Source organism: Thunnus maccoyii, chromosome 9, assembly GCF_910596095.1.
Source record: "Thunnus maccoyii chromosome 9, fThuMac1.1, whole genome shotgun sequence".
NCBI classification, from domain to species: domain Eukaryota; kingdom Metazoa; phylum Chordata; class Actinopteri; order Scombriformes; family Scombridae; genus Thunnus; species Thunnus maccoyii.
The window spans coordinates 34774697-34802252 of record NC_056541.1 but is presented as its reverse complement, the minus strand read 5'-3'; the positions used below and the strand labels follow the sequence as shown (position 1 = coordinate 34802252).

The window sequence follows — 27556 nt, the reverse complement described above, 5'->3', positions numbered from 1 at the left end:
TACAGAATGACTGACAACATAGAAAACAACTATTCCTAATGTTTTTAAAGAAAAGTGGCTTCATTCATTGGCGACTAACTGGAACCACTATAGGAGACATTCTGTTCATTTTAGACATCTTAGAGATATAAATATAATAAAATGATCACTCACTGCTTATAATATTTCTTTTAAAATAAGTTTAAGGCCCACATACTTATTTTTTTCTTTTCTGACCATCTGCTGATGTCACACTTGAATCAGGCGATGTATTTGTTGACCCCTCTCATCTTTAATTAAGCCATACACGATGTCCTCTCTGAATCAATATAACGCTTACGATACGTTTTCATCTGCTGTATGTATGAACTGCAAACACAGACATATTTTCAACAAGGTCAGTGTGACTCGTTTCAATTAAACTGTGTCAGTCTTGGACTTATGCAGTTTGTCAGTGCAGGAAATAGGATGTTGAATTGATTCTCAGAGTCGTAGTTATTACTGCTCAGTGTAATTTGGTTTCAATCAGTTAAACTGAGATATCAAAACTGGTGTGAAATTAAAAATGGTTCAAAAATGTTTTAACGCACATCGCAGTCACAAATAACATTACAATTAAGAAGTTAAAATTAACACTGACAAATAATCTAAAATGTGGTTTGAAGTATAACTCCTCCATTTATAATGACATGAAATGGACTTTTGCAGACGCTGTGCTAACCAACATATATAATAATATTCAGTGGTTCAACATGGGTTCAATCAACACAAAGCATTTTCTTACATACACACACACTGAAAATACAATAATATTGATAAAAAGCAGGTATATCAAGCGCTTTGTTGGTGTTAAGTTATCATTAAAATCTGCCAGTCATTCTTAATTGGTTTGCTAGATCCAATCAGCAGAAAAACAAGTTGGTCTCAGGAGATGCAAACGAGGCTGATTATGATGAAAAGTTGTTTACTTCACCTCTCCTGATGATATAATCCAGCCCAATCAGGAAGCACCACGGTTGCTGGAATTGAAAGCCGTGTTGTTCCTTCTGTCATCAGATATTGAAACTATTCTTCTAGACCAGACTATGAGAATACACCAGACAGTCATATGCACTGTTCATTTAGTATCAGCATTCCTTCATGACCTGAACACAACACAACAGTTTGTTTAGTTATCTTCTTCCTCTGTTCCACTGTGGGCTCCTTCTAACCACCAACTGTTGTGATGGAAAGGGGCATTGTATGAGTACGTATGAGTGAATACAATAACATCAGAGAGGTGATATTGTTTCACAGTAAAAGGGGCAGAATACTGCAGGAGCAGCAAAAAGGCAACGTATGCCAGAAACATCTTTGTGGTTATAAGTCATAATGAGCTTTAAAATGGGTGTCAGTCACTCAACTGTGCATTTCATCACTGAGAAACATCAGGCTGTAAATTGTACACTTTGTATTTATATGAACCTCACTCTCACCTTGCCTAACATTACTCTCTGCAGAGGTAAACATTGCATATTGTTTTGATTCGTCTTGTTTCTGGAACTAGCATTAGATATTTAGGCTTTAGCAAGTTATTCTACAGATAAAAGTCCCTTCTTGTTGTCATCTCAACTATCTTCACGCCTCTCAAACCTTTGACCACAGTTATCATGATTCAAGCAACATACTCTGATCAGCCAAAACAGACATATTTCAAGTCCCAATGGCTAAATTGGCTCAATCCTCCATGGTGCAGAGCTGGGGGCCCAGAGCAGCAAGCTGCTGGCACATCAGAGGTTTGTGGTGTGATCAGCTCCTGTAGGGAGGGAGGGTTAGGGTTAGGGTTGATGGATTTGTATGTGAGTAGCAGGTCTTTGTAGGAGACAGGGAGCCAGTGCAATGAAAACAGAATTGGTGTTATTTATATACAATACATTACTTTGTGGTTCTGTCACAAAGTGTTCCCTGCATTTTCAAAGGCATTTTTGTGAAATGTTTGCCTGGTAAGTCTGTCCATACAGAGTATATATGGATGTACCGTATGCATTGGGGCAAAGATAATGTCTTTCCAGGCAGATAGTAGACGTCTGTGAGATCCTGTTGCTGGATAACAGGTAAAAAATGACTTCTTCTCATGAGGGAACAGTGTCACTGAATCATGAGGTAATGTACGGAGTGCTTAGGTCAGAAATGGGAAGTAGTTTTAAAAGCACTGGTCATCAGGAAGCTGTATGTGTATAGTTCACAGAGTCGTAACAAGCTCACACCAAAACCATCATTAATTCTTCAATTCATAAAGACGTGAAGTTGAATTTGAAGAAGAACAAATATTTATAGATGCTGGTACAACTAAGATCGAACTCTCACTGGTAGAAGGGCGTTCACGCAGGAGACAGCCAGTGTTGAATCTTATGGACATTCAGAGAAGAAATGCTGTATTTGACCTGTGAGATCCCTGCACCCTCTGACGACTGACAGAGCTCATTGCTTCACTACTTATTTAAGTATCTATTCTCTTTGAGTTGTCAGTTGACATTAGCTTTCAACTGAACAATGTAGAGGTAGAGTATTTCATAATACATTCTGTCCACCTCTATATTGGCCACTGAAGGAAAGGCTGTGGTTGAAGGTTTCATCGCTGCTCTATGTGTGTGAACAAGCTGCTGTATTCAGACTGGCAGCACCTGTGCTGTTTACAGTATATTATTATTACATATTATCAAATTGAAATTAATAGAGGACAAATCTAATATTGGTATCAGCAACAGGAGGAAAACAGGAATAATTGCTGCTGTCATGTTGCCTCAAAGGAATGTCAGTGACAGGAAGTAGATCAGTCTTATTGTACACACACATATCCACAAAAACAACGGACCAAAGCAGTTTTATTTGTACATAAAAATGCATGTGCAAACTCACACCCATTTTATTATTTTTACTGATGTATGCAACTAATGCTGTTATAGTGCAATGTATAGTCAGGGGAGCTGAGAAAGTACAGAAGCCTTGTCTGAGGAGTGTAACCCCATATTAGAGTCTTTACAGAGGACTTTACATTCACAGTTATTCTGAGGAACATACTGAAGCTTCCCCTTAAACAGCCTGAATAAAGACTTCATATTCTCCTGATTGCAGTACCAGGAGTCCAGCGACCAAAGTGATGGCTGCAGGCAGAACGGTTGAAGTGAGGTGGAGTTGGAGAGCACAAGAAGCAGTGGAGGTCAGCTGAAGCACAGGACGCTAGTGGGGACGGTGACAACAGTGAGACTCTGGAAGGGCAAAGCAAGTTCCCAAAACAAGGCTCAGGGAAAGGACAGATGCCGTTTAGTTCAGGAGGAGGTAGATATCAGGCAGATATCAATGCATCACCAGGATGATCACCAGGTTTTATTAAGTGTGTCTTTATTTAATATGTCTCTCATTGGAGCAACGATTCCTTTATTCCAGGACAATTTTGTTATTTGCACATCTGTGAACCCGTCAACATCTAAATGATGTGTTGTCTTAATGCAAATCCTGTGTTATTATTTGCACAATTGCACATGCATATGCATATAGTCTCACTACTACTACATACTATGGACATTTGCACATTCCTGGTTATGTTTTATGTATTCTAATCTCTTGATCTTAATGTTTTAAAATGATCATATTTTACAAATTTTATATAGTAAATTTCTATTTCTGTTTTATATTATTTATGATTACTTGACTTGTATATTTTTACTTGTATTTTTCTCTTTTGTATATATTTTGATTGTTATGCACCACGACACCAAAGCAAAATCCTTGAATGTGCAAATCTACTTCAGCCTGTTTCAATAAACCTGTTTCTGATTCTGATTTTCTCTCACAGGAGACAATTAAACTTCACCTTCTTCCTGCAGCAGCAGGGAGCGTGGACCAGGTGAGAGAGTGTGCTGAAGCAGAAGGTCACTTGACAGTTGACAGGCAGAGCCCCACCTCATCAAATTCAATGATCTAGTCTGTGTGTGACATGCTGCAGAGTCCATCCAACCTGAATGCACGATGCAAGCTGAGTCACAGTCCGGGGTGTCCACAGGTCTACTCACTAAAACAACCAACTGGCAGCTGTGTGTGGACCTGGATGTGTCCGGGTACCAGGAGCTGTTAGAGAAGTGTCAGAAGCAGGGATGGAGATTCATACCTACAAAGGTGGGATGTCGAGGTTTTGTTGGCCGCTCACTCTGCTGATCGTTCACACTGCTGGGCATCAAAGAGGAGCATCATGAAGTCCACACTGCAGGCTGCTGATAGAGCCTCCAGATGGCCAGGGAGCATTTTTATAACACTGTACTGTAGTATATACTGTGTAATGTGTATATAATGACAATTATTGATGCTGAATAAATGAATAAAGATGTAGTAATAATATTCAGTACATCAGCAGTACCTGTCCTGTGGTCTGTTAAATATTCAACTGACTATGTGTCATTCTGGGCTGGAAATTGTTCCTCTCAACTGCAATTTTTTTGGCACTTTCCACAATTGCAGCCAGCTACTCCCATCTCATCTCATCACAGGTGAGGAAAAGTTATTTCACAGAAGCTCCTGCTACGACAGAAAGAAGTCATTAAAAGAGGCACAATCTAGAATTGGTTTTACGCAACTAATCACTGTATTTAAGCCGTCTGTAATGGGAATAAAATAATACACTATGTCAAATTAAGGGAATATACCATTCTTGTCAAATGCAAGTGTTGTATAGAACTACATGTACTGTATGTATATTAACAAAGTTAAACAATTACAAATGAAGTAAAAATTGTATACGTCCCAAAATGTGCATGTGTGCATGTGTGTGTGCATGTGTGTGTGTGTGTGTGTGCGTGCATGTGTGCGTGCATGTGTGTGTGTGTGCGTGCGTGCGTATGTGTGTGTGCGTGCATGTGTGTGTGCGTGCGTGCGTGCGTATGTGTGTGTGCGTGCATGTGTGCGTGCATGTGTGTGTGCGTGCGTGCGTATGTGTGTGTGGTTGGGAGTGTGTGTGTGTGTGTGTGTGTGTGTGTGTGTGTGTGTGTGTGTGTGTGTGTGTGTGTGTGCATGTGTGCGTGTGTGTGTGTGTGTGTGTGTGTGTGTGCGTGCATGCATGCATATGTGTGTGTGGTTGGGGGTGTGTAATGAAGGCTGGCAGAGGAAGTGCAGGATTCAGATGACTTAACAGAAGAAATGAGCTGCGTTTCTGAATATAAACTCAATTCTGTCCATGCAGACTGTCTCCCAGCCCGGCCAATGATCCTGAGGGATTTGAGGGACATGAAAACATTTCTGAATTCCAAATGTTATTTCTGACCTTTAGACTGATTGGCTTTCAGTGGCTCGGCCTAAATGTTTTCGCTACCTCCCACTGAAATTTTTAACTCAATTATTTGTGAAAGATGTGACACTCTGATTGTTTACATTGACGAAGTGCTGACACCTTAATGACCCTCAGATTCTGCACAGGGGTGACAGATTTAATTCCCTCAACAAAGATCAATAAATATGCTGAAGGCTTTGGAGAGACAAGGTTTGGCTGTGTGGATCTTACTGAGCAAAGCTTGATCATTTATTCCTGTTCATGGTCATGGGGTAACTGGATGCTATCCCAGCAGGCGCTATGTAGTAATTTGACAACATATTTTCTTGATCCTTGTAGAGAAATTGTCTTTTTGATTGCTCTTCTCCACTATGAGGTCAGAGGTCAGGGTCAGCTACAGTACAGCCTTATGTTGCTCAAGGAGACATAACTCATTTTCACAGAGAAGGAGGGTATAACTGGCTGAAAGACTCAAATAATTGATTAAATGTAACCTGATGACGGATGTGACTCACGGCATATGAGGTTGCATAGCACCTGAAATGTGAAACAATGCACAATAGCTCTGTCCAGGACTGGGATTATACAGGCTGATTCTAATTGTTTTATTCTAATTAAATAAAAACACAAATCATATTCTAAAGATGTCAATCTCAGCAGAATAAACACTTCTGCTGATAATAACACATGGCCAGCTTTGCAACCTTGTAAACCTATTAATGAATGCATCAGAAGTGTCATAAGCCAAGTATATCCAACAAGTGGTGGCAACAACTGATGCAACATGGGGCAAGAGCTGGGATTAGCCGAGTTAATGCATTACAGGTCCTCTGAGTAACTTATTTATTTACTTCTACTTTTAAAAGCATGTTTTTCTTTCTTTCTTAAGTATATTTTGAGTTGAGTTCAGTTCATGTGAAAAAATGTATTGTTAGTATTAGTCTTGTTGTATTACTTTTAACAAGCCACCAGGTGAAGATCCTCTCTGTCCGTCCCTGTTCTGCCTCCACAGACTGATCAAGCACTTTTGAGCTTCATGTAACAATACAGGCTTCTTTGAATAATTAATTAATTAATCATTAAATAATTAATCTTGATACAAATAACTGTAACAAGCATGATATTTGAAAAGAAACACAAAATAATTTTACAATTGTTGTAGCTAAGTCCAATAAAGTGAAGAGGTTTTGTGCACTGCCCCTTTAAGAATGTAGTCAAAACAAAGCGTGGACTAGCCGGCCGCACGGAAGTGGTTTTGTTTCGGTGGCTCCTCACAATACTGTGTGAGAAATGAGAGTTATTATATATTTAAAATTTAGTTAGCTCTCGTAAACGCGTTTTTACATTTAACCGAGAATATTTTATTTATCATTAAAATTATTTTGATATTGCCTGAACTAAGCGGAGGATAGCTAGCTAGCTTGTTAGCTAGCTTGACCAACGCTAGCAGCCATGCCGCCCTACTCTGAACTGAGGAAAACCAACCACTTCTACTACTTCATCAAATTCACCTTAAATATCTACTCAATGCTCTTTTCGGTAAGTGCCTGACACATGTGTTTCCATCAGCATTTAATGTGCATTAATAAGTTCGTCTGAGCTGTGTCTGCTAATTGTACTGAACCACCCAAAAAAGCATCAGTGAGACATTTCTCCAAACTTCATTCAAAACATTTGCGTTTAAACGTCTCATCTGCTCCAGGCATGTACATAGTTTTTAGAACATAACTTCAGGTATATTGCGAATCTGCACATATTACTGTGTAATTCGGCATATACCAATAAAAACAACCACGACTCGTTGGATTACAGTTTCAATTTTAAAACCTAAAAATCTCAAATCTCAGCGACCTCCCACCGAAACAGCGTTACAGTGAGACTGAGTCTTTATTGATATTAATTGCTCTCCGATGGATAGTAGACATTCCGCATCTGCCATAAGACTATAGCTTAATTATTTGAAGTGTGAAACTATGTTCATTTATTGTCGGACAATGCAATATTAAGTTACTATATTTGTAAATGGGATTTGGTTGGGAATTCTCTGGACACTAACGTTAGCTAGCTAATGAATGGTTAGCTTACTAAGCAGCTATCACCATTTCAGACACCATGCAGCCTATTTACACTTTTAATTTGTGATAAACACAAGGTTTGTGGGCAGTCTAGAATTAAAACAACACACTGGTACTATTTTCTTTACGTGTGGTACCGTAACAATACAAAACGCTCACTGGATAACAAACAGCACGGTGGTGCAGGGCGTTGGATCCAGTTAAAGGGATGATAATGTGGGTAAACAGTTTTGCCGACAGAAAATAAGAGAAGGCTGAAAGGCGCTTTTGTTAGTTAGTTTCTCACTCAACCAATTCAGGTCAATTTACTGAATTAAATCAATCACATACCTACAGTATATTAAATATTTTTAATTCATACAGTAATCTCTTTCATGCCTGCCTACCTGGAACCTTATCCTACATGTATGTTGTCAGATATTTTATCTGATGAGCACACAGTGAAAGTTTTCTTGTACAGAGAGAATATTATTCGACACTCCATTTAAAAAAAAAAGGCTGGCCCTGGCAATGTTCACAAAAGTCTGGTTAATTTGACATAAAGATGAGTCAGCAAACAGGTCTTTATTTCAGTAAAGTTTAACTGCTCACCACTGCCTCACCACTGCCTCACCACTGCCTCGCTGCTGAGACTTTAGACTCCAGCAAGTTACATTTTATCCAAATAAGAAAAAGTGTGTAAAGACCATTTGAATAGGATATACGAGCCAGGTGAGGCACATATTTGAGAAAGGGTGACATTGAGCATATATTACTCTGTTTTACACTGACTAGTCCAGACATGTTAATGAAGTTGGTTTAGTTTGGTTTGTTTTTGCCACCAGACAGTTAAATAAACGGTTGGGCTTAATACTGGGAGAGTAAGTGAATTTCTTCCCAGGCCATTAAGAAGTAAAGATGAGTCATCCTGAGCCTTCATCACCCCACTTACATACCCCCCCCCCCCGTGTTTTATCTCGCTTCACGCTACCCTCCATCTCACCCATCATGCACCACTTCCATCACTAGAAACAGTGTGAGGATAATGTTCAATTTGCACCAGCACCAATCTGTCTGACTGTCTGTGTTTGTCAGATATATAAACCCTGAAGCACATTATTGAATATGACTCCAAAACATCAGTAGTTTGATTCCATTAGACACTCCAGAGTGTCTTTCATATGATGCTGTCTCTCCTCCTGCTGCTGTGATGTAGGACAGTGTGTCTCAGATAACAGTGTCAACGTCATTCAAGCTTTCTTTACTGTTGTTTAATGTCATTTAACTTCTGACAGAAATAAAGCTGCAGGTGTCAAGTGAGACTGCTTTACCTTATCCAGCTTTATATATGTAATAGATCTGGTTCATTGATTTTGTTGAGTTACAATAAGTAGCTACATTTTGATCATATATACATATATTTCTAAAGCCATGTTTACTGTAACGCAGGCTTCTGCTGGTGTCCTTGTGTCTCACCAGTGGACTGTGATGACTGGTACGTGCAGTCCACAGTTTTGTCTTTTTATTTCCAGACAATATGGGATCCATTTCTATAAAGTCTGTTCCTCATTCTTATCTTCATTACTGCAGCAGTGAAGGTAAGAAGGCTGACATTGAAAGTGGGAACCAAGCCAAACGTATCTGCTGGTGTTTTATGGAGGTTGTGAAGCAGATGAAACTTCTCTTAAGGCAGATCGCTTCAGTTTCAACTGAAAATCAATATCAGGGAGGCAAACACTGCACTTCCTTTAGTTGAATGTAAACAGTTGTGCAACTGTGTTTGACTATTGACAGTTTGTGAGTGTCTGCGTGTCTGCAGAGTTATTAATGTAGAATAGTCTGTGAAGCAGTAATACAGCATCTGTTAGTGTACAGCGAGGCTGTGGACTGGCTGGATCCTGCTGTTGATCATGTTTGTGATGATGCTGTCATATAACACCAAAGCCACAATTTACCCCCATTTTTCAATTTTCGGTGCCTCTAATTATCCTTTCACATTTTGCAGCCTTCACCCAACAGGATGTGAGCGCTCAGACAGCTTCAGCACACGAGGAACAAAAACACCTTTAATAAACTGTAGAAAATACTTTTTAAGAGTTTTTGTTTTATTCAACAGAGAAATACAAGAGCTGAATGTCCTTGGAGTTACTAACAGCATGAGTTTTACCCACAGAGTGACTGAAAGACTTATTTCAGTCATGTGATGTGAATCAGTGCTTGAATTAGACAGGAAACAGTACTAACAGTAAAATCAGGTCATTAGTAGTGCAGACCCCAAACATCTGAAGATAAAAAAGAGCATTTCCTGCCATGTAGGACATGTGTAACAGTCACATGTGACTGTGATTGATTTGATGAAAGAATGATGTTTACATTTCAGGTTAGATTGAAACTCAGATGACAGCAGGTCAGAAACGAGTCAAACAGAAACCAAAAGTCATCAAAGCAGACGCAGCAACATAGACATCCAGACGTCAAGTGGCAACTTAAATCACATTTGCAGCAGCGAATCCTGTTTTTAATTTTACATTTCAGTCAAAGTGACAGAACAACAACACTGTCATTACTGCCACCATCTGTTGTTGGCCTGTTGTCATCCAATCAGCTGTTTATCCAATCAGCTGTTTATCACGTCTGAATCTCTTGACATGAAAGAACAAAGGACATAATTCCAGTAAGTGGATGTTGAGAGGCAACAAAACCACTTAAAGTCATTTCTTTAGTCTGGATTTCAATGATAGTATAAATAATGTCTCAGAGTATATAATAATATAAATCAAACACTGAACCTTTTCATTTTGATTTATGAAAATGAGTTTTGTCGATTTAAAATAAAAGCTTCAATGTCAAACGGTTGTTTGTCTGCTGCAGGTGACGGCTGAGAAGCATCTTACATTTATTGTTATTGTTTATTTTCCCAGAATATTTTCATGAGATTGAAAACTTTTCTCCAACAGAGTTCTCACTAACATGACATCATTAACAAGGATGGAGAAACAGTCACATTAAAAACATCCTTTTCTTAACAACTGCATTTCAGTCTTTTTTATTGAAGGTTACCACTGTTTGTTTGTTCAGATCCTGCCTTCACACAAACTCTACATCCCAGAAGCCCTCTATGACAATCAACATATAGTTCAGAAAACGTTTTCATGTCCTGACCCGTGTCTCCCCCCTCAGCTGATGGGTCTCTGTGTGCTGTGCGTGGGGGTTTATGCCGAGGTGGAGAGGCAGAAGAATCGCACCCTGGAGGGTCTCTTCCTGGCTCCCGCTGTGGTGCTCATCCTGCTGGGCCTGGTGATGTTCACCGTGTCCGTGGTGGGCATGGTGGGATCCCTCAGGGACAACAAGACCCTGCTGCACATGGTGAGGAGCCAGTGTGTGTTAGTGCGTGTTTCAAACTTTCTTACACGTGAAATCTTTGTGTGTGTGTTGTTATGTAAAACATTTTGGATTTTAAAATGAGTTACATCCAGGGATACCCACATACTATAAATATATATATGTGTATATGTGTATATATATGTGTATATGTGTGTATATATATGTGTGTGTGTGTATATGTGTGTATATGTGTATATATGTGTATGTGTGTATATATGTGTATGTGTGTATATATGTGTATATATCTGTATGTGTGTATATGTGTGTGTATATGTGTGTGTATATGTGTGTATGTGTGTGTATGTATATGTGTATATATGTGTGTATATGTATATGTATATGTGTGTATATATGTGTATATGTGTGTGTATGTATATGTGTATATATGTGTGTATATGTATATGTGTGTATATGTATATGTGTATATATGTGTGTATATGTGTATATATGTGTGTATATGTGTATATATGTGTGTGTGTATGTGTGTGTATGTATATGTGTGTATATGTATATGTGTATATATGTGTGTATATGTGTGTATATGTATATGTATATGTGTGTATCTGTATGTAAATATAGACACAGAAAAACGTGTTAAAAGTTTGTTCAGCAGCTCATAAAACATTTAAATCATTGATCACTGAGGATGCATTGTATCTTGCACAGTTGTTGGTTTTAATGGAGAAAGAGCTCAGAGGGAGCAGCCATATATTATTGTGGTTGCTATGCAACTATCTAATTAGCTGTAGCTAAATAACCTGAATTTGAAGAGGGGTTTAAAAGTTAGCATTAGCTTTAAAAAGGCAGTTGGTGATGTCTCTGCTTATGCTTTGATGAAGAGGAGGATGAGGAAGTCATGATGTTTATGCTGCACTGATGATGATGACGTCTTCCTCCCTCCACAGTTCCTCTGTGTTCTCTGTGTGTTGCTGCTTCTCCAGGCGGTCGCCCTCACTACGGCCCTCATCTTTGAAAAGAAGGTAAAGGTTTTGTTTTTTTTAGGGGGGGGGGGGGGGGGGGGCACAGTCAGCTCACCTCTTCATCGTACTCTCTGACTGTCATCACTCTCCTCTGTGCTGCTGCTTTTCCAGACGTCTGCCTTGTTTCAGAGCAGCATACGAGAAGGAATTAAACACTACTATGATGACCTGGACTTCAAAAACATCTTGGATTACGTGCAACAAAAGGTAGAACAATGTATTACTATGGGTCTATTTAAAACAGATTATTTATTTATATTTTTTGATATTATTGCAGCATAATAATTCTGAATGGATTCAAAGATGTTTTATGTTAATAACGTCATGTTGGTGGAGTTTCAGTGCGACGGCAGAGCAGCACCAACACGTCGATAAAGATATTTAACCAGTGATGCTGATCAGTAAATGATCATTTTATTTTCATTCTCATACAAGCAGATAATTGTGAATGCAGTTAACTTCTGTTTGTCAGACAGTTACATTCATCCAGACCAGTTATGTGTCAGGTTGTAGACCAGTTATGTGTCAGGTTGTAGACCAGTTATGTGTCTGGTTGTAGACCAGTTATGTGTCAGGTTGTAGACCAGTTATGTGTCAGGTTGCAGACCAGTTATGTGTCAGGTTGTAGACCAGTTATGTGTCTGGTTGTAGACCAGTTATGTGTCTGGTTGTAGACCAGTTATGTGTCAGGTTGTAGACCAGTATGTGTCAGGTTGTAGACCAGTTATGTGTCAGGTTGTAGACCAGTTATGTGTCAGGTTGTAGACCAGTTATGTGTCAGGTTGCAGACCAGTTATGTGTCAGGTTGCAGACCAGTTATGTGTCTGGTTGTAGACCAGTTATGTGTCAGGTTGTAGACCAGTTATGTGTCAGGTTGTAGACCAGTATGTGTCAGGTTGTAGACCAGTTATGTGTCTGGTTGCAGACCAGTTATGTGTCTGGTTGTAGACCAGTTATGTGTCAGGTTGTAGACCAGTTATGTGTCAGGTTGTAGACCAGTTATGTGTCTGGTTGTAGACCAGTTATGTGTCAGGTTGTAGACCAGTTATGTGTCAGGTTGTAGACCAGTATGTGTCAGGTTGTAGACCAGTATGTGTCAGGTTGTAGACCAGTTATGTGTCAGGTTGTAGACCAGTATGTGTCAGGTTGTAGACCAGTATGTGTCAGGTTGTAGACCAGTTATGTGTCTGGTTGTAGACCAGTTATGTGTCAGGTTGTAGACCAGTTATGTGTCAGGTTGCAGACCAGTTATGTGTCAGGTTGTAGACCAGTTATGTGTCAGGTTGTAGACCAGTTATGTGTCTGGTTGCAGACCAGTTATGTGTCAGGTTGTAGACCAGTTATGTGTCTGGTTGCAGACCAGTTATGTGTCTGGTTGCAGACCAGTTATGTGTCAGGTTGTAGACCAGTTATGTGTCAGGTTGTAGACCAGTTATGTGTCAGGTTGCAGACCAGTTATGTGTCAGGTTGCAGACCAGTTATGTGTCTGGTTGTAGACCAGTTATGTGTCTGGTTGTAGACCAGTTATGTGTCTGGTTGCAGACCAGTGGACTTTTCTGTTTACTGAACCAAGAATTTATTTTAAATTGAGAATTCTGAATCCAGTCTTGACGTTCAGAGATTCCCGTCGGTGTGAAGTTATTAGTGTGAGAGATGCTCGTTGTTCATTATTCAGAACATTACAAGTTATTGTTCTTCTAGGTTTTTAATAATCATCTGTGTTAGTTGATTATTGGAGAGACTGTGGGAAAACTTCATCTGCCTTATTAAACATGTGGTGTTTATTCCTCTCTGCATGTTGAAACACAGTCTGACGTAACAAAACTCATCATTTAACAAAACCCACACGTTGTAATGTCATAACATAAACACACTGTAGAGTTTATTATTCTGCTACACTTACAGGACTCTACATGTCTTTATAGTATAGTATAGTAGTATAGTATACTATACATGTATACTATACATGTATAGTATACATGTATAGTATAGTATACATGTATACTATACTATACATGTATACTATACTATACATGTATACTATACTATACATGTATAGTATACATGTATAGTATACTATACATGTATACTATACTATACATGTATAGTATAGTATACATGTGGCTTCTCTAAAGGACACAACTCTCTCGGCCCTCCTGTTGTAAATCTCCAGGTGTTTTTCGAACAGTATAAAGATGATGTTGCAGGTGTTTCCATTAGAAACCTTCAGGATGGACTGAACAGAGCTGCAATGTCACATATGACACATAACCACAGCGTCACTGGTTTGCTTCCAGCTGGAGACGCATCTCTCTCTCTCTCCCTTGTTTCCTGTCTGTCTCTTCACTTCAAAAAACAATGAACGAAGTTGGTTTCTAGGAAATATTTCATCAGAGCAGTAGAATGACATCAGTGTTTGGTCTGACTGGTCTGATTATTGGACTTGAAAACAGATGATGAGTATTTAACCTTCGACCATGAGCTCAGAAAATCATCTCTTGTTCTTTAACTGCCAGTTTCCCAGTTTGGAGCCTTTTTATAAAGGGAGAGAGGGCAATAAATCACTAGAGAGGGCAATAAATCCTGCTTCCTGCCATGTGCCTATTTGTTCTTCCTCCTCTTGTAAAAACATCTTATCTGCACAGTCAGTAGGACAGCATGCAGCTGAGACAGGAAAGGTCTCAGTACAACGGACACTTTTAAATCAGAACCTTTTAATTGATTGTCAGAAATTCTTTACGTGTGCTGCACATGTTGTCTGTAGCAAACATCAACTCTGGTTTTCTGGAGGAATTGAATGTACAGGAAGGTAATTTGTCTGTGTCGGGGGGGTCGGGGGGGTCATTTAAACTCATCTCGTCTTTATTGTTTTGTTCTGTAGTTCTCATGTTGTGGAGGGGATGAGTATAAGGACTGGGGAGTCAACCAGTACCATTTCTGCAATGGAACTGGTCCACTAGCCTGCGGGGTTCCATATACCTGCTGTGTTCGCCGCAAGGTGAGTGCCAGTAACACACACACACACTCACACACACACACACACACACACACACACACACTCACACACACTCACACACACACACACACTCACTCATACACACTCTCACACACTCACACACACTCACACACACACACACACACACACACACACACACACACACACACACTCACACACACTCACACACACACACACACTCACTCATACACACTCTCACACACTCACACACACTCACACACACACACACTCACACACACTCACACACACACACACTCACTCACTCACATACACTCACACACACACACACACTCACACACACTCACACACACACACACACACACACACACACACACACACACACACACACACTCTCACACTCATAGTACAAGCAAGCTGTCACATAAACTCTGTATGTAGTATTCATTAAGAATCAAGGTCATTCAAATATTTTTTAAAACAAGATTGTCTTTTTGTAGTAAACAATAATTATGACATCATGTAGCAGAGGTTCATATTTATTTGTAATGCTACTGATCATGTTTAGAGTTTATTGTGTCTCCTTCCTGCTTGTTGAATGTTTTCATCATTGAGAGACTCTGTAAACTATTGTAAACTATTTCACAGCAGGAAACTCAAGTGTTACTAATAACATGAGCAGGTGTTGGTGTCCCAGTGAGCCTGCATGTATAATACAAAGACCCTGAACCACGATTCATGTTATTAATAACACCTGTGTATGTCTGTTGTATTTTAACAAATGGTTGCGTAACAGACTGCAGTTTCTTAAACAACCATCAGCCTCCAGGTCGAGGTTAGAAAACACAGCGAGACTCTAGAATAACTAACTTTAACCCTCATCAGTAAACTCAGCGGTTCCCTCCCAGCCCCCCCGCCTGCCTCTGGTCTGACTGAGTGACAGTGGTGGAAAAATGATGCTTAAAGGGTCAGACAGCCTGTATGAAGCAGAGCAGTCATCCAACACACCAACTAGACTGAAACAAACAGCTGTAATATATCATAAACATTTATACATGTTGGTTCTCTTGGAAGGTCATTATCAGAGCTAGTGTTGACAACAGGTGATCAGGTTGGCCATACTCTTTCCTGATCACATGTTATCAATACTAGCTGATGAACTTGCAGCTGACCCTGCTGATAGAAAGTATAAACCCAAAGACCCTCCCTGAGTCAGTGAACTCGCCTGCTTTATGCACCAGTATGTATTATCTACACAACAGAGACAGAAGACAGCTCCTCGTCCCGCTAACAGGAGACGTGTTGTGATTCAAAGGTAAACGTCCTTCAGGAGATTTCTCTCTAAATGAAACGTTGGTCCCTGGAGACCCCCCCCCCCCCCCCCCCCCCCCCGGCCTCCATATGTCTGGTATCACTCCTGTCCCTCGCCTCACAGCACTGATACCGTCTCTGGGAGCAGCAGAGCTCTGCTGGAGAAATTAATGACAGAGTCACCAATTCTCTCTCTCTCCCTCTCTCTCTCTCTCTCTCTCCCAGAGATGGAGGAGTTGATTAGAGAGGCTGAACGTTGGTTTCTGCTGTTATCAGTTCATACCTGTCAGGGCAGCAGTCATTCTGCAAACACTTAAGTTCACGCTCCGGTTGTCCGGGGACAGGTACACCCCCCCTGTGTTGTGTCTGGTCACCTTGGCTCAGTCTAACTCTCTGAATCTGTCCACAGGTGGGAGAAGTCATCAACACTCTGTGTGGTTATAAGACTCTGGATCAACAGGTAAGAGGAGAGACTGCTTACGGCAGACAGATTGAATCCGTCGCTGTGCGTGTTGACTGATTAAATCAGATTAAATTTAGAAAATGTCAACATGTTGGACGCTGTGATTGGAAGATGCCTGCTGTCACTAACTTACTGTTTTTGTTATAATAAGTTCTTATTTTTGTTATAAGTGTGAGCAATATGGATAAACTCATCTGTCACTGTGTTTTATATCATAATATAGCAAATGTTCATTTCTAGATAAAGTAACCAGATGTGAATGTTTCTGATGATTCATTATAAAACTGTCTCATATTAAACTACTGAGGTGGAAAATGATGAGAAAACAAAATCCAGACAGTAATGACAGTTCTGTATATTAATCACCACAAAGATACTCAGTATGAAGTTTCAATTATAAATGAGTAACACTGTTTAACATTTTTCATCCATATAGTAAATAGTTTATAACAATATATTGTAATTATTATAGACGCCTCCTGTGGACAAACACAGATCATTAATGTTAATTAATACAGTAAAACACAGTAGTAATAATATTCAATGTTTTTACAGGAAAAGTTATAATTAAGTCCTGAACATAATAAAAACTTATATCGCTTATAACTTTATTATAGTGTGTTAAAAACCATTAATTAAATGTTTCTATATTGTTTATAAATGTTACAGTAAAGTTGTTACAGTTCAACATTTAATATTTGTCATAAATGAAAGGCAGCGTGTGGAGGTTTGACCGCTAACGTCGTTCCGCCAGTCAGACGGCGGTCAGCTGATCGACAGTAACGCAGCAGTAACGTGCTGATGAAGGGAGACTGTTAGCTCGCTAACATCAACATCAACAATACAGGAGTCAAAATATGTTTTTAAATCTGCTTTGCAGATGTTTGATGAAGAAATGCTTTCAACACGTCAGATACATTAAACATTTGTTATTATTTGTTCACTATTTTTAAGGTGTGTCTGAAAACAACAGTCCAGGTGTCATATGAAGACTGAACGAGGTTTCACCTGCTGTGATCCAGTTCATACTGGTTTACCTGCTGTGATCCGGTTCATACTGGTTTACCTGCTGTGATCCGGTTCATACTGGTTTACCTGCTGTGATCCGGTTCATACTGGTTTACCTGCTGTGATCCGGTTCATACTGGTTTACCTGCTGTGATCCAGTTCATACTGGATCAAACCAGCTTCCAGTGTAAAATCCACCGTCCTCGTTCTGAACAGAACTGTATTTAAAGTTTAGAGGAGATTCTCTTAAAGGCCGCTATGAACAGAATGATGACAGCGAGATGTTTTAAGTCCTTTAAGAATGAAAACATCAAAACACTTAATGTGTGTATTTTCATGAGTCACACAGTCAGTGTGTCTATTTGACAGCATAATGTCTTGTAGGATATGTTTATAATTGATCTAATGCTTCATACAGGTTCTTATTATTATCACAGTTGAAGCTCTTTGTCATCTCCACAGTGTTTGCATTAGACTGTATGTGAACTCATTACTGACTCAGACACACAGTTCAGAGTTTCACTGGTTCAACTTTCTGTTCAGTTTGAGTTTAAAATGTAAACTTTGCTCTTGTTGTCGTCCTCTGGTCTGTGTATCAGCGTGAAACCCTGCATGAGCTGATCCATGTACGAGGCTGCATCCATGCAGTCAACCTCTGGATGAGTGACAACATTGGAATAACCATCGCTCTCTGCTGTGCCATCGGGCTGCCACAGGTAATTTAAAACTCAAGGCACCAATTTACTGAGCTGAACTATGTTTAAAGACCTTTTCAACTCTTTCTGAAAGCTCATTCACATTTCTAATTTTCATCCTAAAGATCCTGCGTCTTCTTTAGAAAGATCGAGCTCTGCCACTTAATACAAAAAATGAGTTTTCTAAAACTTGCTTCAGTGGTTCAGTTGTCGACTGTTTCATTAGCTCTGAATTTGCCTCCTACACATTAAAATGTCTCAAACTCTTCCTGCATACATTTAGACTTGTGACAGCTGCCCTCACAGAGACCTAATTATAATAATTACTTTTCTAAAACAGCTGCATCCGTCGCATCGCTTCTCTCCAGAACTGCTGCTCCACAATAAATTCATACGAACTGCAAGAAAAACAGCTATTCTTACAGTTAATAGTGCTCTCGCACCACTGTTACTGGGGAGAGAAACTCAAGGTTTGACCTTTTGCCTAATTTAAACATCGTTAACACACCTGAGTCGTGGTTGTGTCGGCACGTTGGACTGTTTCTGATCTTCAGTTACTGTTGCGATCAAAATATAACTTTGATGTGGTTTTTCCACAGTGCAGCGTCAGACTGGGAGAGTGTATTTCATTGGCTGTCAGGATGGTGGGCGGAGTTAGAGGGGGCGGGGTTAGAGGGGCGGAGTTAGAGGAGGCGGAGTTAGAGGAGGCGGAGCGGTGACGTATAAAGATGAAAACATTAAACATCGGGGGGGGGGGGGGGTTAATTAGAAAAGGTTTGAGCTTATTAATGTTTAGTGAGATAACAGAAGCAATTGGAAGATTTTAGACAATAATGAATCATTCAACAATCAATTGATTAATAATCATCAGCTACATCTCTAGTGAGGTCTGTGACTCCTCCTGACTTCATCACCCTGACAGTCTGTATGAACACATCTTCCTGTGTCCCTGCAGCTGCTGGGCATCATCCTGAGCTGCGTCTTCTGGAACCTGCTGGTGGACATGAGCGAGTCCGCCGACATGGTCGACTTCAAGCTGAAGAAAGCCGAGTTTGCGTACAGCGACCTGGACCTGGCCGGCGCCGGTTGGTGCATGTGCCTGCCGAGGGACGGCGGCTACCTGCCCGTTCCCGCCTCCGAGCCCGAACTCGACCCCATCGACGTCCATCTGGAGAAGCTGAAGAAGCAGCAGCCTCGCACGCACGCTCAGCTCCGAGAACTGCAGCAGTCCAGATCGGCAACCGGGCTGGACGAGGTGGACGTCGGCCGCAAGCAGAAAAGGGAACACTGAGAGTCTTTCTGCCCTTTCTTGCCTTTTGGGTTTTTGCCTTTTTTTGGGTCATTGTAATCATTACATTTGTTGGAGTTGTGTTGCACTACGTGATGGTTGAACCTCTCAGCTGAAGGGATCAGAGCTACTTTGGCACTTTGTTGATGAATTTGTTTACACAAAAATGTGAAGGGAACAACCTGCAACATTGGCTTTTTAAAACAAATGTTTCTTTTGTCTTGTTTGTGACGGTTGATATTCAAGGATTTTTGCCATTTTATCACATTTAATTTAATTTTTTTAGCCTTTGAAACTGAGCGATGTCTCATGTGCTAAAGCTTACCTCAGGCTGTTGTGGAAACAGCCCCGTAGTCAGAGGACAGTTACTATTTGGTGTATAAATTAATGGTAGCTTGAAAAGTTTTTCAGTGTCTGAGAAATAGGAATAGCCAAGTATGTCTTGCGTGTAGCGTCTGTGACGGATGTGTACAGTTTGTGTATTATTTCTTGATTGATATGATTTGAATTTGATTTTGTGCAATCAGTGTACATTGTAAGACTGATAGTTGTGGAATAACATGGGATGCATGTTTTGTACTGTATATGAAGTAAGTTATAAAAAAAAAAAAAAACAGAACTCAGTTTACATGTTAGGCTCTCATAAGGGGGGCTTCAGTCTATTCCATTTGTAAATGAAACTTTTTATTCCTTCCATCTTTTAAAGGAATGATTAAAGGGATTAATCCAGACTACAAATCCAGTGAAAAGCTATTCTATGAGGATTTTTTGTATCTGAGTTATGCACTGTTTTGAGCTTCCCCCTAGCTCCTGCCTTGTATCAGCACTACTGTTCTTGTCAATAAAGCTGAATTTGTCTACTGATTTGTTTGTCTGGTTGCTTTTTATTTGCTGCATATAAACATGATGAAGAACATCAACAACAGAAACAGACACAACCTGCCTCAGGAGAGGATTATTATTATCGGTTTCTAGTTCACGCTTCATTCCTGCTAATAACACTGGAACTGAATCACTGAAAACAATGAAATGGTACATTTAATATATAACAATATATGGTATTTAATATCATTATATACTGTATTAAATAAATTAATGTAGAAGATTGTTTTAGCATCAAAGCATCAAATGTTCAAGCATGAAAAGAAAACTGCAGACAAACACTGATATTTATTTACTTAAATAAAAGTACAGAAGTATTAAGAACTGGTTCAGTCCTGAGCAGAAGATTTAGGCTCTAAGAGTTTAGTGAGGATGTTTCAACAACAACGCCATGAATGTTTTTATCAATTAACATCATTCAAAGTTGAGTAAACAGCAGAAACTGAAATCAGTGTTTATTGTGAGCAGCAGCAGTTTCCTCGGTTCTCCTGCCGTCAGTGTTTCAGCTTCTCGGTACGTCGTTGTTCCTGCATCTCAGAGAAGTTTCCACACTTCTTCTGTTGATTTCTGCTGATGTTTGATGATCCCAGACTGACTCCATGATGTTGAGATCGGGGCTCTGTGGGTAGATAGTTCTCTATGAGTCTGGCTGGATGTTCCTGATGCTGCATGATGGATATGAATGTAAACACAACTAGTGACTGTAGCTCTTAAAAATGGACAAAATATTTAAAGAAATATTGGTCGACAAGGTTGCAAACTGTAGAATAGTTTTGGGTTTTTTAAGTGCACCTGCAATTTATTTATTTGTTTTTATAAAGGCTGTTTCTCTCTCTCTGGTTGAGAGACACCAGCTACATTAAGAAGAACATGAATGAACAGCTCTCTCTCCTCCTGCAGGTCATCTCTCCTTATTCACTCCTCACCTCTCTTCCTCCCTCACATCATCATCAACAGACAGCAGGTGGAATAATTATGGGAAGGAGATGAATTGCGTCAACTAAAAAAAAAAAGCACTGAATGTCCTGAGTGTGGGATGATGATGGTAATATGGACGTGAATGTTGTTGTCACAATCAGCAGAGGAACAGGCTCAGTTGTTTGGAGGCTTTGTATCATCATCACTTGTTGCAAAGAGCAGATGTTTTGAGCTCACATACAATTTCCAGGATTCTTGGAAAATTGCTGAAATTACACGGAGCAGCAGCCAGCAGCACATCCTGTCAACAACATACAGCCGTGTGCTGGTGAACAGCAGAGCCACAGACGGGCTCAATAATGTTGGTTTTTATCACTACAGAGATTTTCCCATCATTGTCATCCTCACTACTAGTGCTACTGAGATGAAACTGTGAGTTCATTAATGCTGCGATACGTCTGCATCTCTGCCACTGACCACCAAAACCTTACAGTCCCAAACAAACATGTTTTTCTTCTTCTTCTTCTTTCAATTGAATGTTTGAGCTTCTCTGTGCAGAACTGTGTATGTGTAGAGTTTGCTGACATGTTTACCTACAAGCAGGATTTGGAAGCTAATGGTGGTCGAGTAGGAGCAGGAGACATCTGGTGTCCAGCAGGAAAACTCTGAAATGTTTGCATATAAATTGATTATTTCATGATGGAGATGGAGAAGATATCATTTTAAGAATTTTTAATTTTTAATTAAACTTTTTTTTGTGGAAAACCCCCATGCTACAAATTATGATTATATTTTATTTGATAATACATATCTAAGTATTTTCATGTCTCAGGACATGTGGAGGAGATCTTTAAGTAAAAGTAACAATTTATTACCAGAAAAATGTGCTTAATGTATTAAAATGGTAAAATGCATCAGAACAGTCATTTAATAGATATATTATTGTATATTATGTCATTGGATATTTATAACTGGTGCACAAATCTGTAATCTGTGTGTAATTATTAAAACTGCTTCATATCCTGTTGAATAGTTCAACATATAACAACACATGATAGTTTATAAACCAATTATATATGTTGTATGTAGCTTGTAGTGAAAATGGCAGAAAATTGAAATAACAAAGTAAAGTACAAGTAATTCAAAATGCTATTAAAGTGAAGTACTTTTGAGTAAATGTCAGTTTGTTGCTACGTGAACGCTGCAGTGACTCTTCATGGCTGCTAGAGGTCACACTGATGGTGAAGAACACATGCAGTCAGTTAATGAAGGCTGTCAGACACTCACACATTAAAGGTTTGAAACATTTCTATAATTTCAGTCGTTGTTTCCTTCAAGATATCAAGTTTTTTAACAACTGTTGTTTGTTTTTTTTAGGGTAAAGAACACACTAATGTCTGACGTAACTCCAATTCTCGCTCTTTACATTTTGTAGGACAGACAAGAAGACAAGTGTCCACGGTCGTGAGCATCTTTGATTGAATTACCTTCGTATCTGACTTCAGTTTCAGGAGAAGCTTGACTGAGGACCTGCAGTCAGTTTCACACTAAAGGCTGCGGGCTGCGGGCTGCAGGGCTGCAGGGCTGCGGGCTGCAGGACTGCAGGGCTGCAGGGTTGCAGGGCTGTGGGCTAACAGACATATTTAATACTTTTATCAAGGCTGCACATATCTTGCACAGGATGACTCTCATCATGTTTCCCCGTTGTCTCATCCTCCTGCTTAACCTCCTCATAGATTCACCACTCTTTAAATCTGCACCTCTTCATATCTAAAGTCTCGCTCCATTAGGTTTTAACAGACCTGCTTTAATAACTCATCTCTGGTCGTCTCCGCTCTGTGACTTTCTACAATGTGAGGAGAAGCGGGAGGATTATCATGGACACAGTTAACTCATATAAGCGTTGATTGATTTATTGTTAGGAGACGTTGAGTTTTTGGAAACAGAGTGTGGATGTCATTTATCATTGAGAACTTAAAGGGACCCGACTCTCAGATAGTCACTGTGAATCATCAGTCTTCTGTGTTCGGTTACTTTGTGATGAACTGCTGTTAATTACTTTCCGTCAGCGTGCCCTGCACACCTCCATCTCCGTTACTGACAACAACCTGCAGAGGAGGCTGGGAGTTATCAGTCAAAGATGAGTGTGAGATCATGAGAATATATCTAAAACTATTAGAATATTTGTGATTGTGGAACTAACCCGTAGTCAGAACACATCATCATTAATTCTGCAATGAAATTTATGGATGATTGCAATAATAAAGGCATCATCCTCCTTTATTAAGAATCTCAAAGCCCCGAGCCCACCAAGAACCAAGATTGCCCAAGTTCCCGTGAGCAAGGCAGTTAAACCCAGAATATGCAGAATCACTACTTCCACTCTTAATAAATTTAGAGATAAATTGATCTTTTCTCATATTCCTTGTGTTTCTACAATAGGGGACACAAAGCATGAGGGTTGAGAGTTGATGAATGGCTGCTCATTTAACAGTCATTAAGGACTCTGTGTGGATGAGATCAGAGACACAATTTAATCCTCGCTGGAGAAATCATCTCAGAGTGCAGCTGAAAAACCCGTTTCCACCACGTCATACATCTTTTAAGCATCTTTAAGCAACAGAACATCAGAGTTCTTCTAATCTGTTAAAAACCAAGACTGATCAAGGGACTGGTGATCCTTTCAATCTGCTGTGTGTTGTTTTACAAGCATGATTTCCTTATTTTGGAGCCGTGATGAGTTTGTTGCCTAAGTGCAGGACGTCACCATGTGGCCTTCAGGGTGCTCATTGATGAGGAAGATCAATAATGGTATTTTACCTCCCTGATACTTAGCCATGCAGCTAGTTTGGGTTTTATCTGCTAAAATCTCAAGACATGAACATCACAAGAGTAAATCTACCGGTTACCTTCAGACTGTTTGAAATATTCTGGGAAATATTGTTTGCTTGGTAGTGGACCTCATTCATTGAGAAATGAAGGGTGATAGGAGAGTAAGTGCAAGAGGAGGGAATGCTTATATTCCTTGGCCATTATGGTTCTTATGAATAACAATCATCAGACTTGGTGGCTCCCAGTAGAAGGCTACAGTACCATTATTGATCCACCTCTATGTTCAACCCTCTAGAAATCCTTTTTTCAATAAAAAGAACCTGGAACATGTGTAGTAGCACTCACATGTCTGATGGTGGTATTTATCCTGACAATAAGAATATATGACATGCTTAATGATAATTCCTTAAACCTTGAAATAAAGGCAGTGAAAGATCCAGAGGATGGCAGACTTGGTGGACTGAAAGCTTCGTGTCTTTCTCTGTATATAAACTTTAATGTAGACTGTGAATGCAGACATGAAGGGGATTTGTCTACACCCAGTATACACCAGCATCACCAAGCCAGGAAGGTCATCATATACTTTTTAGTCATGCTAGTGATGTGGCTCCATAGATGACAATGTTGGTGTGTACGGTATAAGATGGTTAGATTAGTGATCCCCTGACTTTTCCTGTAGCACCATGACGCCTACAGTGCTCACAAACAGGTTACTCACCTACCTTCTTGTTCACTACGACCTGCAAATGAACAACGAGGAGTCCTGCTGTCACTAGAAGACATGAAATCTTAATCCAAACTGTTCTCTTATGTGGTCCATCGATGGAACAAATTACCAAACTCAATTTGCTCAATCAACCTTCCTCCTCTGAAAGTACTTACTCACCTAATATGCTTTTTCTCCATCTCTCAATCCTTCTGCTGCACACTTCCATATTATTTCATGCACCTGTAAGCCTTGTGGCACTTGTGTGAGGTGGAACGTGGAACTGAATGTTGATTATTCTTGAGGGCTTCTCCTTGATCTGCTCTGGCTTGGATTGTACCTCATTTGTACATCGCTCTGGACAAAATAAATGTCCAAACAATTGTTAAAACAATGTTAAAACAATGTAAATGTAAAACAATGTAAATGTAAATGTCATGTGCTCCTCAGGATGAATTGTAATAACTTTTCACCAGGTCAACATTTAAATTTGTCCACTTCTTTGTTTTAAGACCAAATATCTACAAGGCTAACGACGTTATCATCAGCCTCAGCTGTACTTTGTGTTTAGTGCTGATTAGCAAATGTTAGCATGCTAACACACTAATCTAAGATGGTGAACATGGTAAACATTATGCTGCTAGCATGGCTGTAGACTCTTGGTCTTGTTAGGATATCACAAATAATATCTAAACTATCATTGCTTAGTCTAATCAGATAAAGTCTCTTCTCTCCACCTCCAAATCCATTTTAACCCGCAGAATGTTTTCACAAGCAGCATCCTGTAGCTTCCTATCCTTTATCAATTTTTCCACAATGCTATATATTGACCTGCTGGTTCAGTATATTGCGAGACTTTCTATTGGTGGTTGGTGTCAAGCATATTTTGAAACAACTTCCTGCCTGGAGCTCTGTGCCCAGTCCTAGTTTGCCCGTTATTGAACCAGTCATGAGAGAGAGAGAGACAGAGCGAGCTCCAGTCAGACAGACAGTCAGAGACGAATAGAAAGAAGCTTTTTCCTCTTTGCTGCGTTTGTCCCATTCGATAGTTTGTTAGAGCTTGACTGGCATGTTTTCATTGATGCGACCCTACAAGCAGCAAAGGCCTTTTCTCCTTCCACTCGTTCCAGCTGACAACTAATCCAGGTGAGTTTGACTTTCTGTCTTCTGCTGTTGTTTTGTTTTTGTTTTCCTCTCTGCATCATTGGTTCCTCGCTCCGTATCTCTGTGCTCTCCGGTCTGAACTTTAAACGCTGCCATTTCATTTTCTCAGCTTGTTGAGTCATAGATAACATTTAGTTTTTCAGTTTTACCTCCTTAGCTTAAGGCCTAGCATATGTAAATGACAGCAACACAGTGATGGGTGTGAAAACACTCAGAGACATGGAGCCAATTAGGAGAGTTGTGGATTCTCAAATATCAGCAGCAGACGTACGTTCCACTGATGAAAACCAGTATCGACAAAAACTGTTGCATCTGATATTTTGTGTCAAGTGTTTAAAACTGTTCAAAGTGTGTTTTCATCTGTCAATATTTAATATCTTCAGAAACTGCAGTATTGAGTCATATTAAGGATGGTGAGCTAGTTTTGAGTTTAAAGTCTGTGGATTGAGTGGAAGGCAGAGAGTTTAACATGTCACACAGTAACATGTGATCATTGACCTGTAAAACATTTTCTTACTCGGTTTCAGAAAAACACTCAAACAAGTTCACAGATTCATACGACACCATCGTCTTTATGGAGCAAAAAAAAAATTTATCTTACAAGCATTTAAAAACTTTCAGAGGAATTGATGAGACGTACAGTAATTTCTTTAAACTTACTGAAGCGCTAATGAGCTCCACTTATCCTAACAGCTCTAATCTCGCTCTATCACACACACACACACACACACACACACACACACACACACACACACACACACACACACACACACACACACACCAGTCCCTCAAAAGTTTGAGGCTTCGTGCAGCTAGTTAAAACTTGAAGTGCTATTTCTGATGTATATGTAGATATTAAATGTTGTTTATACTTTTCTCACCAGACAGAATGACCTGTTTTGCTTTTTTGCATATCTGTACTATGTGCTGCACATTGCTGCCTGTTAGTGTTTGCCAGAGGCTTGTATACATTTGCATGCATACTGGCAGAGCACATGAACACATTATCCCATGTGCACGTGAGCATGTTTATGTGTGTGTGTATGTGTGTGTGTGTGTGTGTGTGTGTGTGTGTGTGTGTGTGTGTGTTAGTGTGTGGGGGGTTTGGAGGCAGGGCAAACCCATCGATCAGCTCGTGAGGGAGGCAGTCTGTAGCTCTCGCTCCATCTGCCCACTGGGTGTGAAGGACACTGATGTGACAGCACTAATTACAGAGGCAGGAAGCCAGAACTACAAACATTCACAGCAGCAGCTCAGCCGGGCTCTGCTGGGCTAAACTCATCCTCCACCAGCCAATTTACACCTCTCATCCCTCCGGGGTGGATTGTATTTCAGGAGTGACATGCCAAAATGAGATATTATACACAAAGAGTCAAGTTAAAAGAAACACTGCTTTGACTTACGGTATGTAGAAACCAGACATGCTCAGAGAGAAATTAACCTTGCAACATCTAAAACACTATTTTAATATTAATATAACAGTATTAGAAACAAATACACAATTGATTTTGAATGATTTTGTGCTTCTATCACTTTTATCTATAAACTAGTTAAAATTTGTCTTGAATTTACATCCAAAGTTCAGTTTTGCAGGAGTTGATGCCCTAAACGATGAGACT

General features: G+C 39.8%; 1 protein-coding gene across 1 annotated transcript; it reads left to right on the top strand.

Annotated features, from left to right (window-relative positions):
- Positions 1 to 6498: 6498 nt before the first annotated feature.
- zgc:110329 (uncharacterized protein LOC550500 homolog) lies at positions 6499 to 20299 on the top strand. The gene is made up of 8 exons (XM_042422253.1): positions 6499 to 6817; positions 10513 to 10698; positions 11622 to 11696; positions 11808 to 11903; positions 14578 to 14694; positions 16391 to 16441; positions 18052 to 18168; positions 19103 to 20299. The coding sequence occupies exons 1-8, from the start codon at positions 6731 to 6733 to the stop codon at positions 19436 to 19438; spliced, it is 1065 nt and encodes a 354-aa protein (XP_042278187.1). The 5' UTR covers positions 6499 to 6730; the 3' UTR covers positions 19439 to 20299.
- Positions 20300 to 27556: the final 7257 nt, after the last annotated feature.

Bases quoted from the DNA above. Each gene is read 5' to 3' on its own strand.
- zgc:110329 (XM_042422253.1), top strand. From the start codon at position 6,731: ATGCCGCCCTACTCTGAACTGAGGAAAACCAACCACTTCTACTACTTC. The intron at 16,442-18,051 runs GTAAGAGGAGAG...TCTGTGTATCAG, and splicing joins ATAAGACTCTGGATCAACAG to CGTGAAACCCTGCATGAGCT. The intron at 18,169-19,102 runs GTAATTTAAAAC...GTGTCCCTGCAG, and splicing joins GTGCCATCGGGCTGCCACAG to CTGCTGGGCATCATCCTGAG.